Here is a 20,000-nt window from a genome sequence, read left to right as displayed (position 1 = left end):
GCACAGCAAGATGGAGAGAGTTAAACAACCACAACACAACCACACACGAGATGGAGAGAGTTAAACAACCACAACACAACCACACACGAGATGGAGAGAGTTAAACAACCACAACTCAACCACACACGAGATGGAGAGAGTTAAACAACCACAACACAACCAGACACGAGATGGAGAGAGTTAAACAACCACAACTCAACCACACACGAGATGGAGAGAGTTAAACAACCACAACACAACCACACACGAGATGGAGAGAGTTAAACAACCACAACACAACCACACACGAGATGGAGAGAGTTAAACAACCACAACTCCAACCACACACGAGATGGAGAGAGTTAAACAACCACAACTCAACACAACCAGACACGAGATGGAGAGAGTTAAACAACCACAACACAACCACACACGAGATGGAGAGAGTTAAACAACCACAACTCAACCACACACGAGATGGAGAGAGTTAAACAACCACAACACAACCACACAGATGGAGAGTTAAACAACCACAACACAACCACACACGAGATGGAGAGAGTTAAACAACCACAACTCAACACAACCAGACACAAGATGGAGAGAGTTAAACAACCACAACTCAACACAACCAGACACAAGATGGAGAGGTTAAACAACCACAACACAACCACAACACCCAGATGGAGAGAGTTAAACAACCACAACACAAACACCAGATGGAGAGTTAAAAACCACAACACAACCAACACCGAGATGGAGAGATTAAACAACCACAACACAACCAGCACACGAGATGGAGAGAGTTAAACAACCACAACACAACAGACACAGGATGGAGGAGTTAAACAACCACAACACAACCAACGAGATGGAAGGTTAAACAACCCAACCACCCAATGGAGAGTTAAACAACCACCACAACACAACACACCAAGGAGAGGTTAAACAACCACAACACAACCACACACCGAGAGGAGAGGTTAAACAACCACAACCAACCACACACAGGAGTAAACAACCACAACACAACCAACACGATGGAGAGAGTTAAACAACCACAACTCAACCACACACCAGATGGAGAGTTAAACAACCACAACCACAACACAACCACACACGAGATGGAAGGTTAAACAACCACAACACAACCACACACGAGATGGAGAGTTAAACAACCACAACACAACCACACACGAGATGGAGAGAGTTAAACAACCACAACTCAACACAACCAGACACAAGATGGAGAGAGTTAAACAACCACAACACAACCAGACACGAGATGGAGAGAGTTAAACAACCACAACACAACCACACACGAGATGGAGAGAGTTAAACAACCACAACACAACCACACACGAGATGGAGAGAGTTAAACAACCACAACACAACCACACACGAGATGGAGAGAGTTAAACAACCACAACACAACCAGACACGAGATGGAGAGAGTTAAACAACCACAACACAACCACACACGAGATGGAGAGAGTTAAACAACCACAACACAACCAGACACGAGATGGAGAGAGTTAAACAACCACAACTCAACACAACCACACACCAGATGGAGAGAGTAAACAACCACAACACAACCAACACACGAGATGGAGAGAGTTAAACAACCACAACACAACCAACACCCAGATGGAGAGGTTAAACAACCACAACACAACCACACGAGATGGAGAGTTAAACAACCACACTAACACAACCAACACGATGGAGAGTTAAACAACCACAACACAACCACACACGAGATGGAGAGAGTTAAACAACCACAACACAACCACACACGAGATGGAGAGAGTTAAACAACCACAACACAACCAGACACGAGATGGAGAGAGTTAAACAACCACAACACAACCAGACACGAGATGGAGAGAGTTAAACAACCACAACACAACCAGACACGAGATGGAGAGAGTTAAACAACCACAACACAACCAGACACGAGATGGAGAGAGTTAAACAACCACAACACAACCACACACGAGATGGAGAGAGTTAAACAACCACAACACAACACAACCACACACGAGATGGAGAGAGTTAAACAACCACAACACAACCAGACACGAGATGGAGAGAGTTAAACAACCACAACTCAACCAGACACGAGATGGAGAGAGTTAAACAACCACAACTCAACCAGACACGAGATGGAGAGAGTTAAACAACCACAACTCAACCAGACACGAGATGGAGAGAGTTAAACAACCACAACTCAACCAGACACGAGATGGAGAGAGTTAAACAACCACAACACAACCAGACACGAGATGGAGAGAGTTAAACAACCACAACTCAACCAGACACGAGATGGAGAGAGTTAAACAACCACAACTCAACCAGACACGAGATGGAGAGAGTTAAACAACCACAACACAACCAGACACGAGATGGAGAGAGTTAAACAACCACAACTCAACACAACCACAACACGAGATGGAGAGAGTTAAACAACCACAACACAACCAGACACGAGATGGAGAGAGTTAAACAACCACAACACAACCACACACGAGATGGAGAGAGTTAAACAACCACAACTCAACCAGACACGAGATGGAGAGAGTTAAACAACCACAACACAACCAGACACGAGATGGAGAGAGTTAAACAACCACAACTCAACACAACCACAACACGAGATGGAGAGAGTTAAACAACCACAACACAACCAGACACGAGATGGAGAGAGTTAAACAACCACAACACAACCACACACGAGATAGAGAGAGTTAAACAACCACAACTCAACCAGACACGAGATGGAGAGAGTTAAACAACCACAACTCAACACAACCAGACACGAGATGGAGAGAGTTAAACAACCACAACACAACCAGACACGAGATGGAGAGAGTTAAACAACCACACACGAGATGGAGAGAGTTAAACAACCACACACGAGATGGAGAGAGTTAAACAACCACAACTCAACCAGACACGAGATGGAACCAGAGGGGAACTGAGGAGTCTGCTGGAGCTCGCCACAGCTCACATCCACACAGGAACAGGGTTTTTGTGTCAGTACAGGGTCCCTGAACACTCCTCTAACGTCATTATAAAATGGGTCTCGACCACAAATCATATGTGGGTCGAGTCCATTTTCCACACTCCCTATGACAGACAGACAGACAGACAGACAGACAGACACCGTATTTCCCGGACTATAAGTCGCTCCGGAGTATAAGTCGCATCAGTGTAGTGTTAACTAGCTAACGGTGGTTAACGGTAGACTAACGTTACCTGCTGCCAGGTGTAGTGTTTACTAGCTAATGGTGGCTAACGGTAGGCTAACATTAGCTGCTGCCAGGTGTAGTGTTAACTAGCTAACGGTGGTTAACGGTAGACTAACGTTACCTGCTGCCAGGTGTAGTGTTTACTAGCTAATGGTGGCTAACGGTAGGCTAACATTAGCTGCTGCCAGGTGTAGTGTTTACTAGCTAATGGTGGCTAACGGTAGGCTAACATTAGCTGCTGCCAGGTGTAGTGTTAACTAGCTAACAGTGGTTAACGGTAGGCTAACGTTAGCTGCTGCCAGGTGTAGTGTTAACTAGCTAACGGTGGTTAACGGTAGACTAACGTTACCTGCTGCCAGGTGTAGTGTTTACTAGCTAATGGTGGCTAACGGTAGGCTAACATTAGCTGCTGCCAGGTGTAGTGTTAACTAGCTAACGGTGGTTAACGGTAGGCTAACGTTAGCTGCTGCCAGGTGTAGTGTTAACTAGCTAACGGTGGTTAACGGTAGGCTAACGTTACCTGCTGCCAGGTGTAGTGTTAACTAGCTAACGGTGGCTAACGGTAGGCTAACGTTACCTGCTGCCAGGTGTAGTGTTAACTAGCTAACGGTGGCTAACGGTAGGCTAACATTAGCTGCTGCCAGGTGTATATATATATATATATATATATATATATATATATATATATATATATATATATATATTTTTTTTTTAAATCAGTCAGACGAGCTTCAACTGAAGTTGATAAAAGATAAGAGTGTAAACTGGCTGAGACCGGTTGTGCTGTAGCCTTCAGGTGTGGCGTTACCTGAGTTAGGGGTGGAGTTAAAGTCCCCACAGAAGACCAGCGGGGCGCCAGGTGCCACCTCGCCGATCACATGACGCAGGTGTTGCAGAGCCACGCCCATCTGGACCAACCGGACGTTCCCTCCTTTAAAAAAAGGAAAAGTAATTTTTAGAAATGTGTACTTGTGTAGATTAAGGGTGAAAATCATCACTCTGGTCTCTTACATCAGTGACTCAGGTGTGTTCATACAGAGAGGAATGAGTTCTTTTACCTTTCGGGTGCCAGTACAGGTGAGTGTTGGCCACACAGACCTTCCTGCCCGGTAGATTCAGGTCCTCGAGCACACTGACCTGCAGAGAAACCAGTCCAGAAGCACAAGTGGAACAACGCAAAGTCACAAAGTGTGTCCCCAGTGCTGTAAAGTGATTACTTTTCTCTCTATTTTTTTTAAATCACATCACTTAGGGCACCTTTAAAGTCATTTCCAGCCTGAACTCTTTCAAAAATAGAATCAAGGTCTGGTTACTAGAGAGGCAAAATTACCATTTCTATTTTTATAAGAAAAATGTTTTCATGTTATGTCATTGAGTGTCTTGTCTTGTCCTGACGTTATGTGTTGAGGACCACAATGGAAATCAGTCCTGGACTTTATTGTGTTTTTATCCTTGAGTGTATTTGATGTCTTTTTATCATGTGTAAGACATTTGATACAATTAAATAAATCAAATCAAAGGCTTGGGATGGGATGGGAGCGACAATTTGTATTTGTATTTATTATAAGGATCCCCATTAGCTGACGACCAGCTAGTCTTCCTGGGGGCCAAAGTCCTAGTTCTTTAGTCCTAGTCCTAGTTCACCCGGGGAGAACATGCAAACTCCACACAGAAAGGACAGAGACGACCTGGGTTCGAACCCACAACCTTCTTGCTGTGAGGCAGAAGTGCTAACCACTGAGCCACCGTGCTGACAATTGATTCCCGTGCCCCCCTCTGGTGCGGTACCTGCAGGGCGGTGGACCTCTGCAGTATCTTGTTCTTCAAAGCGCTGTTAGCAGAAACCCTCTCCAGCAGCGCTGAATGGATGGGGTCAGAGGTCAACGCCTCGTTCAGCACGATGTCATGACGGCTCAGCAGCTGAAACTTCGACCTAAAAAAAGGACAAAATTATGTAATTTTTAAAAATGGCTTTTTCCTGGATTTAACAGCTTGAATATTATATCAACTAAATACTGTATTTACTAAATATAGTGGGCTGTGAAACAAAGAAAAGAGGGGTGCAGATTCTCCACAAAGGAGAGCTGTTCAGTCCTACCCCTGCAAACTGCTCCCCCTACAGGAGAGCTCAGGGTTTCCTTTAGGATTTCAAATCAACAGAAGAAACACAGAGCTGTTCAGTTACTATGACATCAGTACGGTGGCCGGGAAGTGCAATGCAACATTACAAAGAATGAAACACTTTTACAAAGCTTGAGACAAATTTACATTTTGGAAAACAAATTTACATTTTGGGAAAACAAATTTACATTTTGGAAAACAAATTTACATTTTAGAAAACAAATTTACATTTTAGAAAACAAATTAACAAGATGCAAAAACACTTTTACCAGTCCTGAAACAAATTTACAAATGACAGATTCTTCAACGAGGAAGGGAATATATCCACATACGGCGGAAGTGATGAGGTGTGCGTATACGCCGAGTCACGGAGCAGTTATGGATCGAATCGTCAATAGAGCGCCATCTTGGAACAGGGGAGCAACTGCCTTATATACGTCTATGGGCCGTCCTTCATGCATCAGCGTCAATGGTAGGGTCTAACGGAAATAAAATCACTATAAATCGTCAAAATCTCATGCGATGTTCTAGTTTTTTACACAACAAGACAAAGAGACTAATTAATGTGTTAATACAAAGAATATTTATTATAATCAGTTCACAGATATGAGTACAAACGGAAAAACTTCACCCTTCTGAACTAAGAGGTTCTGCTTCAAAGTGAAGTTTAAAGCGACGAAATGTCCAGGCTCACTCCCCAATAATGATTCATTTATTTCTGCATGTATTTATTTTTATTAACGGGAGACTTTAAGTCGTGTTTCGGTCTTACAGTCCGGTACCCGCCCAGACTCCCTTGAGGAAACCTGTGATTTAAACTTCAGCAGGCTGTGACAGTCCGCTCGTTTAGTCCTGGATCTGATTCTCCGGGCTTCCCTTCCCCCGCGGCGACCCAGCACATGCGCTCGGTCTCCAGCGCGTCGGTGTCAGTTTTGGCTCCCAGGAATGGGCAGTGAGCTCCAGGTCCTGCAGCGGACACGGACTCCAGCGGCCCCCCCGCTTCCCCGATCCGGGGCGCGCGTGTACATGCGCCGTTCCGTTTTCCAATTTTGTTTCCTCGGGTCCGCGTCATATAAAAACTCCAAACACCACCACACGGAAATCACCATAAACTTCATTCACGCCATATACTCACTACAACACAACAAATATGATTGGCGGCTCACCAACAACACCTCATCACTTCCGGTATGTGGTACATTCCCTTTCCGTGAAGAATCTGTCATTTGTAAATTTGTTTCGGGACTTGTAAAAGTGTTTTGCATCTTGTTAATTTGTTTTCTAAAATGTAAATTTGTTTTCTAAAATGTTATTTTGTTTTCCAAAATGTAAATTTGTTTTCTAAAATGTAAATTTGTTTTCTAAAATGTAATTTTGTTTTCCGAAATGTAAATTTGTTTTCCGAAATGTAAATTTGTTTTCTAAAATGTTATTTTGTTTTCCAAAATGTAAATTTGTTTTCTAAAATGTTATTTTGTTTTCCAAAATGTTAATTTGTTTTCTAAAATGTAAATTTGTTTTCCAAAATGTAAATTTGTCTTGAGCTTTGTAAAAGTGTTTCATTCTTTGTAATGTTGCATTGCACTTCCCGGCCACCGTACATCAGTCCTACTCCTGCAAACATGTCTACAGGAGAGCTCAGGGTTTCCTTTAGGATTGTTTTTAGCAGTGGTGGCAGGTCCGAACACCCCCAAACCCACTATTAATGACATTATCTTAATGCAATGTCACTACTTCAGCATGTAAATAATGCACCTCAAATACAAACGTTCTCCGACATGCACTCTAACAATGCAGCCCTGTTTCTGATACCGTGGGGGGGGCCGCCACGGTCAAATCAACATAGAAGAAACACTGAGAGCTGCTCAGTTACTATGACATCAGTCCTACTCCTGCAAACATGCTCCACCTACAGGAGAGGAAACCTACATCAGCTGCTCTTCAGACCTGCAGCTGCAGACATGTAACAGCCAGTTAGTTCACTGATGAGTAGAAAAGGAAATGCATTTATTTACAACATTCCTGAAAGCTAACACTTGGCCCTATAAAGCAACCAGCTGAAATGCATTTCATTTGAGTGTTTTATATCAACTATTTTGCTATTTAAGTAGGGGGTGGGGGGGAATCTGGGATTTTGTTTTTGGCCATATCACCCAGCCCTAACTATTGGAAAAAGGTTTTCCTTGTGCCACTGGAAATCCCATGTCCTACTGGCTTAGGTACTGGTTCCCAGTCCCACCCATGACATAAAGGCTCGTGTGCATCATCTGTCGAACGCTGTTAAGACTAATAACTAACTCAACAAACCATACCGAGCAACAGTGGTAAGACAAAAGGGCAGGAGACATTTTCTAGGCGTTGCCGGGCGGACCTGACCTGCGGTAGAAAGTGGCGAGTCCTTCGTGCTGCTTCTCTTTGATCCTGAAAACACCGTCCAGGCCGAAGGCGTCCAGAGCTGGAGTCAGACTGTCCACGAACACCCCTGAAGAGCAGAGCAGAACAGCGTGAAAATGGATGCTGAGGAGGAGAAACAGAGGCTGGCCTCTGGAGGACTTCTTTTATTTCTTTGTTCCAACTTCCCATTGGCCGACAGCCTCCGTTAGTCATGAATAAATAACGGATGTTAAAGCATAGAGAAATGACTCACTCTTGACAAAGGGCAAAAGAGCTTTGTGTGCGTGCGCAAATTTGAATAATGTTGGTGTTAGGCCGGTTACACGCTGGCTGCGTGGCGAGTCTGTTTATATTTGGGCTCCCATGGTAACAGGTCAGAGCGTGCACACTGCCTGCGAGACACGCACGTCTCAGGCGCGGCTCGTTCCGCACCGAAAACACGTGCACGCTAGAAATAGCACCGACGCCTATTTTTCACCCACACGCCAGCGTGTTGGAAGCGTTTCCAGACGACATAGAATATGAAAATATGTTAATATGTCATTTAGACACTAATACATTTAATAAATGACATGTTGATGTCTGAACGTCTCGAGGTTTTGATATAAATGCAGATATATGAATGTAATGCAATTCATTTTCTAATATTTTCTAATATGTCACCTGTCAATCCAGAAGGAAATATTCTGGAGCCTATTCTGCCGTCAATACTGCAGACGTTGTCTCTGCTGTAATCAGATCAGAATATATTTATGTTTATGGGAAACATCCATGTGTCCAGACGAGGCTAGCAGCAGCAGCAGCAGCAGCAGCAGTAGCAGTAGTAGTAGTAGTAGTAGTAGTAGTAGTAGCAGCAGCAGCAGCAGTAGTAGTAGTAGCAGCAGCAGCAGCAGTAGTAGTAGTAGTAGTAGTAGTGTAGTGAGTAGTAGTAGTAGTAGGTAGTGGTAGTAGCGGCAGTGGTAGTGGCGGCGGCGGCAGAGTAGTAGCAGTGGTAGTAGTAGTAGCAGCAGTAGTATTGGTGAGTGGTAGTAGTAGTAGTAGTGGTAGCAGCGGTAGTGTAGTGAGTAGTGGCAGCGAGTAGTAGTAGTAGTGGTAGCAGCAGCAGTGGTAGTAGTAGTAGTGGTACTAGTGGTAGTAGCAGCAGCAGTAGTGTTGGCAGCGTAGTAGTGGTAGTGGTAGTAGCGGTGGTAGCGGTAGTAGTAGCGGCGGTGGTAGTAGTAGTGGCAGCCGGTAGTGAGTAGTAGTAGTGGTGGTGGTGGTGTAGGCAGCGGCAGCGGTGGTAGTAGCAGCGGTGGTAGTAGTAGTAGTAGTAGTGAGTGGTAGTAGTAGCAGTAGTAGTAGTAGTAGTAGTAGTAGTAGGTAACCGGTAGTAGTAGTAGCAGTAGTAGTAGTAGCAGCAGTAGTAGTAGCAGCAGTAGTAGTAGCAGCAGTAGTAGTAGTAGTAGTAGTAGCAGCAGTAGTAGTAGTAGTAGTAGTAGTAGTAGTACCTTTGTTGATCTGAAATGAAGACAGATTCAGGAACTACACGGCCTATTTCTCTCTTCAAATGTTTTCAGAAACACATTTCGGTGAACTATTTTAGTCCAATATGAGGTTGGCAGCTGCCGGTTTTCATTTTTTGGGCGACAACACACATCAGTGCCGCCTGTTGCTATGGAGACGCATCAGGTCTCGTCTCTTCGGTGTGTAATGAGGAACTTTCTGGACCGACTCAGGGAGACCGATCAGTCAGACTGGCTCTACTGCTGAGGGTCAGCCGTCTGGTTGGGGGGGTCAGAGAGTAACTTTTTAAGCAACTGGCAACTGTTTCTGCATTAATTACCTTTCAGTCCTTCCAGAAAAATGTGGAATTTTTTTGTGATTGCTGCGCACGTTTTCTTAAAACATGCGATGGAATATGCTCTATGATATTTATTATAATATAATATATTTAAATTGCAAAAACTGCAGTTTGATGATAAAGAGACATCCTGTGTCTTTGCACCCTGTTTGTTGCAGCTTTTCGATGATGTTCACGTCACGTAAATTACGTCACTTCATAACGTTCCCATGGCAACAGGGGAAAATGGCTGCTCTTGTGTGAAGTAAAGTCAACATTTTTCAACTTTCTGCAAAGATATATTATGGGACTTTTTGAAATCATGCAAGCTCCACGTATTTTGCGCGGAAATCTGCAATTTATGCGTCGAAAGTGCGGCATATTTGAAGAAATGCGCCCCCCAAATAAATATGCGGACTTTGGCTGATTATGCATTAGAGGTGTTGAAATTAATCAAATAATCGACGCATCGAATCGTGGACGATGCTGCATCGATAATCGGCCGGCTCATAATCGATTATTTCTGTTTATAATGTAATGTAGGCCTGACAGCATTTCTGTTGACATATTCTGGTATGTTAACACATTCAGGAGGTGCCATGTGCTCAGTGCTGTATAGTTTCATGTATCCAAGTTATTTAGTATCAGAGCACTGCAGAATGTTTGGTTTTTGAAGCTTGAAAAGCTCTGAATTAAATCTCCTACATGGCTTTAATAGAAACATGGATTAAATATCCTACATGGCTTTAATAGAAACATGGATTAAATATCCTACATGGCTTTAATAGAAACATGGATTAAATATCCTACATGACTTTAATAGAAACATGGATTAAATATCCTACATGGCTTTAATAGAAACATGGATTAAATATCCTACATGGCTTTAATAGAAACATGGATTAAATATCCTACATGGCTTTAATAGAAACATGGATTAAATATCCTACATGGCTTTAATAGAAACATGGATTAAATATCCTACATGGCTTTAATAGAAACATGGATTAAATATCCTACATGGCTTTAATAGAAACATGGATTAAATATCCTACATGGCTTTAATAGAAACATGGATTAAATATCCTACATGGCTTTAATAGAAACATGGATTAAATATCCTACATGGCTTTAATAGAAACATGGATTAAATATCCTACATGGCTTTAATAGAAACATGGATTAGACGCATCGTGATGCATCGAGATATCGAATCGCTGACATGATAATCATAATCGAATCAGGAGTTCAGTGAAGATTCACACCTCTAAAATCAGGGTTCACATCTTAACCAATACTTTTCATGACTTTTTGGCAAATTTCCATGACCATGTGTTCCTGAAAATGTCAGTCGACATTCTACAATAAGAATACTAATGTGTGTTAAAGTTTCCCCTCAGAGGTTTAACTATAAATGAATGATAACGCTGAGGTTAAGACCACGTCAAAATACATGTTTTAATCACATATTATTATGCTGTGATTATGTGACTTTTCCAAAACCAAGAAAATCAAATATCACGATATTTTTTACCAAATACCTCGATATCGATACCGTAACGATATCGTAGTGTTGACTATCGGTGCTTTCACTAAATATTAACACACGGAGATTTTAGATAAATAATCTAGGGCTGTGCTCGATTGAAGAACTTCTTAGTGGACTAACACTCATTCAATCGTACCGACTAATCGATTAGTTGATTTAATCGACAGTTTCTCCACTAAGAGTCATGTTAAAGCACCACTTTAATTCTTGTGTTTACCAGAGATGAGCTCGTACGTTTCTTGGAAATAAGTCATTCAGCATGAAAACAGCATCAGACATGACTAATGGACTAAAGAGATCTAAGCTGACTAAGACCAAAACCAACGATTAGTCCACTGATCCACTAAGAGGGAGCAGAACTACAATAATCATCAGTAATGTGGATATAATGACTAAGTGGGTAAAGGTGAATAATAGAACAGCTAGAACAGTCTGGTAAGTTCAGAACAGTACATCACTTTACTGTAATGCAGCCTTTAAAACCAGGAAAAGACACTTATGTCATATTACAATTTTACAATATCCAAAATCTAAGACGATATCTAGTCTCATATCACGATATCGATATAGTATCCATATATTGCCCAGCCCTGTTATGCATTGAATTATACGATCGCATAATGGCGTTTTTCTGGAGGGACTGACCTTTGTCGACCTCCTGCAGACAGACGATGTCAGCGTTGTAGCCGGCCAGCTCCTTCTTGATCAGGTTCTGCCTGTAGTCCAGCAGCAGGGCGTAGGGGGGGCAGTACGGGTACAGCACGGTCCGGGACAGCTCTGTCTGGGCGTAGACGTCGGCCAGGATGTTGTAGGACACCACCCTCACCGCTGGCCACTCCGCCTCCTTCACCGTGTACGCGTGTCTGTTGTCGAACGTGCACACGCCCGGCCCGGCCTCTACGGCTCCGGCAGAGACCAGCTCCTTGGCCACGCCACTGCGGCCGCCGTCTCTAGGCGTGCAGCGCAGTTTGAGCCTGTAGCCGATGTCCCGATTGGTCGGCACGTGGACTCTCCCGCAGCCTACCTCGGTCCAACCGCTGTCCTGGCCTGGGACAGCTGCAGCAGCTTCAGGGCTACTAGAACAACCAGAAAGAGAAACACAAACCAAGAGGTGCAGAAGCTTTAGGCTACGTTTTAGTGCTCATTTTGTCACCTATTTTTAATTTAGTCTTAGTCTTGTGCCAAATGTCCTTGTTAGTTTTAGTCATATTTAGTCATTCACGTATCTGTTTTTGTTAGGCAACTTTTAGTCGACTAAAAGTCTCGTCATTTTAGAGACTTTAGTCTTTTTTTTTTTTTAAATAAAATTATTTCTGATAACCATTTCTGTCAAATACAGTACAGGCCAAAAGTTTGGACACACCTTCTCATTCAATGCGTTTCCTTTTTATTTTCATGACTATTTACATTGTAGATTCTCACTGAAGGCATCAAAACCTATGAATGAACACATATGGAATTATGTACTTAACAAAAATGTGTGTTAAAGAAATCTGAAACATGTCTTATATTTTAGATTCTTCAAAGTAGCCACCCTTTGCTTTTTTATTAATAAGGAAAAACTTCCACTAATGAACCCTGACAAAGCACACCTGTGAAGGTAAAACCATTTCAGGTGACTACCTCATGAAGCTCATTGAGAGAACACCAAGGGTTTGCAGAGTTATCAAAAAAAGCAAAGGGTGGCTACTTTGAAGAATCTAAAATATAAGACATGTTTTCAGTTATTTCACACTTTTTTGTTAAGTACATAATTCCATATGTGTTCATTCATAGTTTTGATGCCTTCAGTGAGAATCTACAATGTAAATAGTCATGAAAATAAAAAGGAAACGCATTGAATGAGAAGGTGTGTCCAAACTTTTGGCCTGTACTGTAGATACAAAAATAAATTATATCAAGTTATATAAATCTCGAGCCTCTTCCTTATTTCACCAGTAAATTCCTGTGAAAACGACAAAAAGAAATTGTTGAATTAAAAGTGACCGGACTGAACTGTTCTCACCTTAGGGCCACTGGTGAAAAATGTATTTGAGTTCAGGATTCTGAGAATTAAGTCAGAACTAAAATACATTTGTCACCAGTGGCCCTAATCCTCTTCGGATCACCGACACCTCCACTGGTCTCAAGCCAGCCACCTACACATCCCTCTCAACCCTCCTTTCCAGTGTCCCAAATTCCGAAATAATGGAAGATGGGTCAGGGTTAGGCGTTCAGTCCTAATCCCGCAGATGGTAGCTTTGGGACACTGCGTTTTTGGAAAATAATAAACTAACCTGTCTCAATTAAGACCCTCATCATTTGGGACAGTTTTTGGGAAATAATTTGGGACACTAAACTGCACATATACCCCGTTTTATTATAACTACCTTGTGTATGGGGCATTTTCCTTATACCACGTGAACTCGCAGTCTTGGAGGTTCCCAAACTCGACCTCCAGATTGGGGCAGACGGGGAACCCGGCCAGCAGGGACACCGGGAGCTCCGCGGTGGTCCAAGTGGGGGCGTTCCTCTGCACGGCGTATTTACACCCCCCCACGTGCAGCACGGCTCCGTCCTGCCACGCCGCCGAGTTCAGCTCCGTGTCGGCCACTTCCTGCCCGTCGTAGACCAGCTTCACCACGACGTGCTCCGGCGTTTCACCCGGCTGCTCCTGTCCCTGGTTCTTGTTCTTCTTGGACTTCTTGGTCTTGCCTTGGCCCTTGGCGATGCCGTTGGAGATCCGGGCTAGGACCTTGCCCAGCGTCTCGCCCTGGTCCCGCAGCATGTGCTTGTGGCTGCCGTGCAGACAGAAGGAGATGGTGAGTTTGGGCTCCCCGGGGAGGCACCTCACCACGGCGGGCTCCATCCTGCAGAGGGACCGGCAGGAGACGAGCAGGGTCCCGGGTGAGGAGACGAGCAGGCGTCGGGGCAGCAGTGAGAGGGCAGCGGAGAGGAGGTTAAACATGTGGTCCCCGGCAGCAGGGCTAAACCACAGACCGTCTATAGCTCCTGCTAACTACCATATGGCTAACTACCATAACATTAAACCAACGGTCCTTCCTGACGTCACGTGGAACTGTCCCATATGGAACAGTCCTATGACAGCTAGCTACACCAGTTAGCCAGAATGCTAACCAGCCGAGAGAAAACTGGCTAAATGGCGACTTTAATTCACCCTCCAGCGGTCTGATTAAAAAGACCAAACAACACACGGGCTTCAGAAATAAAACCGCTGCTTTTAACTACGTGTCAGGTTGTTGTATATCCACAAAAGTTGGAACAGATCTTCCCTGAAGTACAGCTGAGCTGAGCGTCTTCTTCTTCTTCTATAAATGATGGGTGCTTGAACCTAGTCGACATGTATCACTGCCACCCAGCGGACATAGTGGGAATTACACCAGTCGCTATTAATAGATAGATAGATAGATAGATAGATAGATAGATAGATAGATCCCAAAAAAATGGGAAATTCTAGTGTTACAGCAGCAAAATATCAGACACACAGCACACATACAGAATATACATGAAATAATAATAGGATACAATATAAGAACAAATAATTTAAAATATATACAAGTTGGGAATACAAATATACAATTACTTAACTAGTAATGATAAAGCTGTACATAAACCTATTGTGCAAGGTGCACTTAGTGCAGTATTGTGATGTCTAAGAGTCTTATCTAACCCTCAGTGATGAGGTGTTAAAGAGTTTAATTTCCTGTGGTAGGAATGATTTCCTGTGTGTGTGTGTGTGTGTGTGTGTGTGTGTGTGTGTGTGTGTGTGTGTGTGTGTGGGGAGTTATCCATTATTACATGGAGACCCAAACTGCCCAGGACTCTCAGAGCGACTGCAGGTCTCTCTGGTGAACTCACTGGGTTAAGATGAGTTATTTTAGGGTGAATGAATGGCTTGACCCCACCAAGTAGCTCATCCAATCAGATCACAGCATTGACGTCAATGCTGCTGCCACTTCTGCCGTTGTTTACCTTTTTCTTCTTCTTCTTCTAGTCCGTAGAATGAGCAGCGTCGGTAGTCTTTCCTCATTAGCGCCACCTCTGTTCAGGAGAAGACTGCAGCTAGTGTCTCGACCACCACGCGCAAGTATAAGGCCGGCTGCGTGGCGTGTCCGTTTATATTTGGGCTCCCATGGTAACGGGTTAGTGCGTGCACACTGCCTGCGTGACACGCACGTCTAGAAAAGTGCTAGAAATAGCACCGACGCCAGCGTGTTGGAAGCGTTTCCAGACAACATAGAATAGGAAAAGATGTTTATATGTGATTTAGACACAAATACATATTAATAAATGACATGTTGATGTCTGAAAGTCTCGAGGTTTTGATATAAATGCAGATATATGATATAAATGTAATTTAAATAAATAATAATAATAATTATTGATTTTCTAATATGTCACCTGTCAAATCAGAAGGAAATATTCTGGAGCCTATTCTGCCATCAATACTGCTGACATTGTTTCTGCTGTAATCAGATCAGAATATATTTATGTTTATGTTTATGGGAAACATCCATGAGTCCAGACGAGGCTAGCAGCGTCAGTGCTAGTGTTGTTTATTCGTTATAACAAACACTGAAAGGAAAGACTAACACTACTATATGAGAGCAGAATAAAGATGCTTTTTTATTGTTTTATATGGTATACAGGTGCAGAAATCCCACTAATGGAAATAAAAAAACGTTAGATGGTATATATTTAAAAGTCTAATACTAGCTGAAGGTACACGTCACACGTTGTCATCCTCCTCACATACCTACACTCACCTATAAGGATTATTACAGGTGTTCCTAATTATCCTTATAGGTGAGTGTATGTCAATAAAATCCCATGTGACTCTTTGGATGCTTTATATAGATTAGTGGTTACTTACTGTATAGTGTTTTATGGTGTAGTGGTCCCTATTATATAGAGTCTCTGTAGTGTTTAGTCCCTATACTGTATCTGGCTATATATGTTGACCTTAGTGGTTCCTAATACTGTATCTGAAGTCTCTTTTATATAGACCTTGTTTCCCCTATACTTCCATATCTGAAGTCTCTTTTTATTGACCTTGGTTCCCTTCTGTTTTAGTGTTCTTTTTTTTTTTTTGTTGTTTTTTTTTTTTTTTTTTTTTTTTTGTTTGTTTTGTGTTGTGGGGGGATAGGAGGGGAGGGGGGGGGGGTTTCTTTTTTTTTCTTTGGGGATTCTGTAAGAAAGGTTTTGGATTGGCCATCTGGGCTGTATTTTCTCCAAGGCAGGGGGATACCGGGGCTCTGTTTACCCCTATCACCATTTCTAGCCACTGGGGGGCCATATGCAGGCTGGGGGGGGGGAACTCATATTACTGTTAAAATAAAGTGACCTGTTCGTGCCATGGGACCTTTAACAATCTGGAGGCCTAATTATCTTCTCGTCTTAGAATATTTTTCTCAGCGTCATCATTTTCCACACAGCAGCGTTCGGGGCTTTGTGGGTAGTAGACGTGGGCCTTGTGCTGGTCTTGGTGCTCGATGTGTTTGAGGTGGATGACCATGTGCAGAGCGTAGGCCAGGACCAGGAGCAGGATCAGGGACGTGATGAGGCCCATCAGGATGGCCGGGGTCAGGAGGGCTCAGACGGGGAGAAAAATCTACCACCTCACGTTGAGCCTATTGAAGAGGGACAGGAGACTTTAGGGATAGAACAGGATGTGTGTGTATTGTTGATGTGTATGTGTTGTGTTTGTTGTGTTGTGTGTGTTTTTGTGTGTTGTGTTGTATTGTATGTGTGTCTGTGTATTGTGTGTGTGTGTGTTTTTTTTTTTTTTTTTTGTTGTGTCTTGTGTATGTGTTTGTCTCTGTGTTGTGTTGTTGTATTATTGTTGTGTGTGTGTGTGTGTTGTTGTGTGTGTGTGTGTGTTTGTATGGTTTTTTTTTTTTTTTGTGTTTTGTTTTTTGTGTGTGTGTGTTTTTTGTGTTTATTTTGTTTGTTTTTTTGTTTGTGTTTTGTTTGTTGTGTTGTTGTATGTGTTGTTGTGTGTGTTGTGTGTTGTTCTGTGTGTTGTTGTGTGTGTATGTGTGTGTGTGTGTGTGTGTGTTTTGTTGTGTGTTGTGTGTGTGTGTGTGTGTGTGTTGTTGTGTTTGTTGTGTGTTGTATTGTTGTGTGTGTGTGTGTGTGTCTGTGTGTGTGTGTGTGTGTGTGTGTGTGTGTGTGTGTGTGTGTGTGTGTTTGTGTGTGTATTGTGTGTGTGTGTCTGTGTGTGTGTGTGTGTGTGTGTGTGTGTGTGTGTGTGTGTGTGTGTGTGTGTGTGTGTGTGTGTGTGTGTGTGTGTGTGTGTGTGTGTGTGTGTGTGTGTGTGTGTGTGTGTGTGTGTGTGTGTCTTGTGTGTGTGTGTGTGTGTGTGTGTCTTGTGTGTGTGTGTGTGTGTCTCTGTGTGTGTGTGTCTGTGTCTGTGTGTGTGTGTCTTGTGTGTGTGTGTGTGTGTGTGTGTGTGTGTGTGTGTGTGTGTGTGTGTGTGTGTGTGTGTGTGTGTGTGTGTGTGTGTGTGTGTGTGTGTGTTTTTGTGTGTGTGTTCTATGTGTGTGTCTGTGTGTGTGTGTGTGTGTCTCTGTGTGTTTGTGTGTTTCTTTGTTGTGTGTCTGTTTTGTGTGTGTGTGTGTGTGTGTGTGTGTGTGTGTTGTGTGTGTGTGTGTGTGTGTGTCTGTGTGTGTCTCTGTGTGTGTCTCTGTGTGTGTGTGTCTGTGTGTGTTTGTTGTTGTGTGTGTGTGTGTGTGTGTGTGTGTGTGTGTTTTGTGTGTGTCTTTGTTGTGTGTGTTTTTTTCTCTTTGTGTGTGTGTGTCTTGTGTGTGTTTTGTGTGTGTGTGTGTGTGTGTGTGTGTGTTTGTGTTTGTGTGTTTATGTGTGTGTTTTGTGTGTGTGTGTTTTTTGTGTGTGTGTGTCTTGTGTGTGTGTGTGTGTGTGTGTGTTGTGTGTGTGTGTGTGTTTGTGTATGTGTGTGTCTCTGTGTGTGTGTGTTTTGTGTGTGTGTCTTGTGTATGTGTGTGTCTCTGTGTGTGTTTGTGTGTGTTTATGTGTGTCTGTGTGTGTGTGTGTGTGTCTCTGTTGTGTGTGTCTCTGTGTGTGTGTGTTCTTGTGGTTTCGTGTGTGTCTCTAACGGACCATCTATGGGGAGTACTGGAGTTGGTGAGGTGGGCCAGCGCTGGTGCTTCGTGACGCAGCAGAGCTGTAGCGCTGAGGCTGCTGGATGGTGCGTGGTAGGAGGAGGAGGGACACATAGCTGGTTGAACACCCCTCTCAGAGAGGTTGTAGAGAGAACCGCCACAGAACCACCCTGCCAGATAGAGACGTGTTGGACAGCTGCAGCCTGACGCCAGAGGGACCAGAGGGACCAGAGGGACCATAGAGGGACCATAGAGGGACCATAGAGGGACCAGAGAGGGACCATAGAGGGACCATAGAGGGACCAGAGGGACCAGAGAGGGACCAGAGGGACCATAGAGGGACCAGAGAGGGACCATAGAGGGACCATAGAGGGACCATAGAGGGACCAGAGAGGGACCAGAGAGGGACCAGAGGGACCATAGAGGGACCAGAGAGGGACCATAGAGAGACCATAGAGGGACCATAGAGGCCATAGAGGGACCATAGAGGGACCATAGAGGGCGCAAACTTTACATTCTACTTTTCAGGTGGACTATAACTAATTCAATGTTATTTATAGTATCAAATCATAACAAGACTTATCTCAAGACACTTTACAGATAGAGTAGGTCTAGACCACACTCTATAATTTACAAAGACCCAACAATTACAGTAATTCCCCCCCCCAAAAGCAAGCATTAGCAGTGGCTGTTGCGACAGTGGCGAGGAAAAACTCCCTGTAGGAGCCAATTAGTGCTCTTGGTATAAATAGGAACCAATCTTTGGTTCCTCAGGTGCAACCGGGAAGCACATACAGTTTTTGACCACCCACCCACAGACACACACATACCAACGCCACACAAGCAGTAATTTGTCTGGAAAACCAACGAATATCTCATGGAAATAAATTGAACCAATGGCGTTAACTATGCAAATATGACTTGGACTTTCATTGATCAAAAAGGTAAAAGGTGTGTCAATAACTCTACCCGTAGACGAGCACCTCAGGGGCTTAACGCTTGGGTTGAGCTCCCTCGTAGGAAGAAACCGACCTGACTCCGCAACACGGCAGTTCGTGAAATGGTCGCGTTACTTTTAATCTATTGATTCGTGTTCACGGGGACTTTTTTGTCGTTTATTTCGAGGTGGCCGGCACGAAAATGTAAACTAATGTACAGTACAGGCCAAAAGTCTGGACACACCTTCTCATTCAATGTGTTTCCTTTTTATTTTCATGACTATTTACATTGTAGATTCTCACTGAAGGCATCAAAACTATGAATGAACACATTGGTATTATATTAACAAAGTGTTGAATAAATAACTGAAAACATGTCTTATATTTTAGATTCTTCCAAAGTAGCCACCCTTGCTTCTTTTGATAACTCTGCAAACCCTTGGTGTTCTCTCAATGAGCTTCATGAGGTAGTCACCTGAAATGGTTTTACCTTCACAGGTGTGCTTTGTCAGGGTTAATTAGTGGAAGTTTTTCCCTTATTAATAAAAAGCAAAGGGTGGCTACTTTGAAGAATCTAAAATATAAGACATGTTTTCAGTTATTTCACACTTTTTTGTTAAGCACATAATTCCATATGTGTTCATTCATAGTTTTGATGCCTTCAGTGAGAATCTACAATGTAAATAGTCATGAAAATAAAAAGGAAACTCATTGAATGAGAAGGTGTGTCCAAACTTTTGGCCTGAACTGTACATCAATGGGAAGCATTTGTCGTGATAACAGCACGACTACGGTAGCGAGTTGTATGAAATGCCCGGAGACACG

The 20,000-nt window shown here is 43.3% G+C and overlaps 1 protein-coding gene across 2 annotated transcripts in view; it reads right to left on the bottom strand.

Moving 5' to 3' along the window:
* Nucleotides 1-14,416, bottom strand: part of pde12 (phosphodiesterase 12) — a 17,178-nt gene extending 2,762 nt beyond the window's left edge. Inside the window, exons 1-6 of one of the 2 annotated variants that reach the window (XM_039796996.1) lie at nt 13,486-14,416; nt 11,762-12,192; nt 7,731-7,836; nt 5,022-5,166; nt 4,292-4,370; nt 4,042-4,164 (exon numbers count right to left, since the gene is read on the bottom strand). In XM_039796996.1, the coding sequence (XP_039652930.1) occupies nt 4,042-4,164; nt 4,292-4,370; nt 5,022-5,166; nt 7,731-7,836; nt 11,762-12,192; nt 13,486-14,063 (1,462 nt within the window). In that variant the 5' untranslated portion in view covers nt 14,064-14,416. The remainder of the gene's footprint in view (nt 1-4,041; nt 4,165-4,291; nt 4,371-5,021; nt 5,167-7,730; nt 7,837-11,761; nt 12,193-13,485) is intronic. The other variant, XM_039796997.1, reaches the window with a different exon arrangement.
* Nucleotides 14,417-20,000: the final 5,584 nt, after the last annotated feature.

This window comes from Perca fluviatilis, chromosome 4 (genome assembly GCF_010015445.1).
Source record: "Perca fluviatilis chromosome 4, GENO_Pfluv_1.0, whole genome shotgun sequence".
Taxonomy (NCBI): Eukaryota; Metazoa; Chordata; class Actinopteri; order Perciformes; family Percidae; genus Perca; species Perca fluviatilis.
This window is presented reverse-complemented; position numbering and strand designations above follow the sequence as displayed.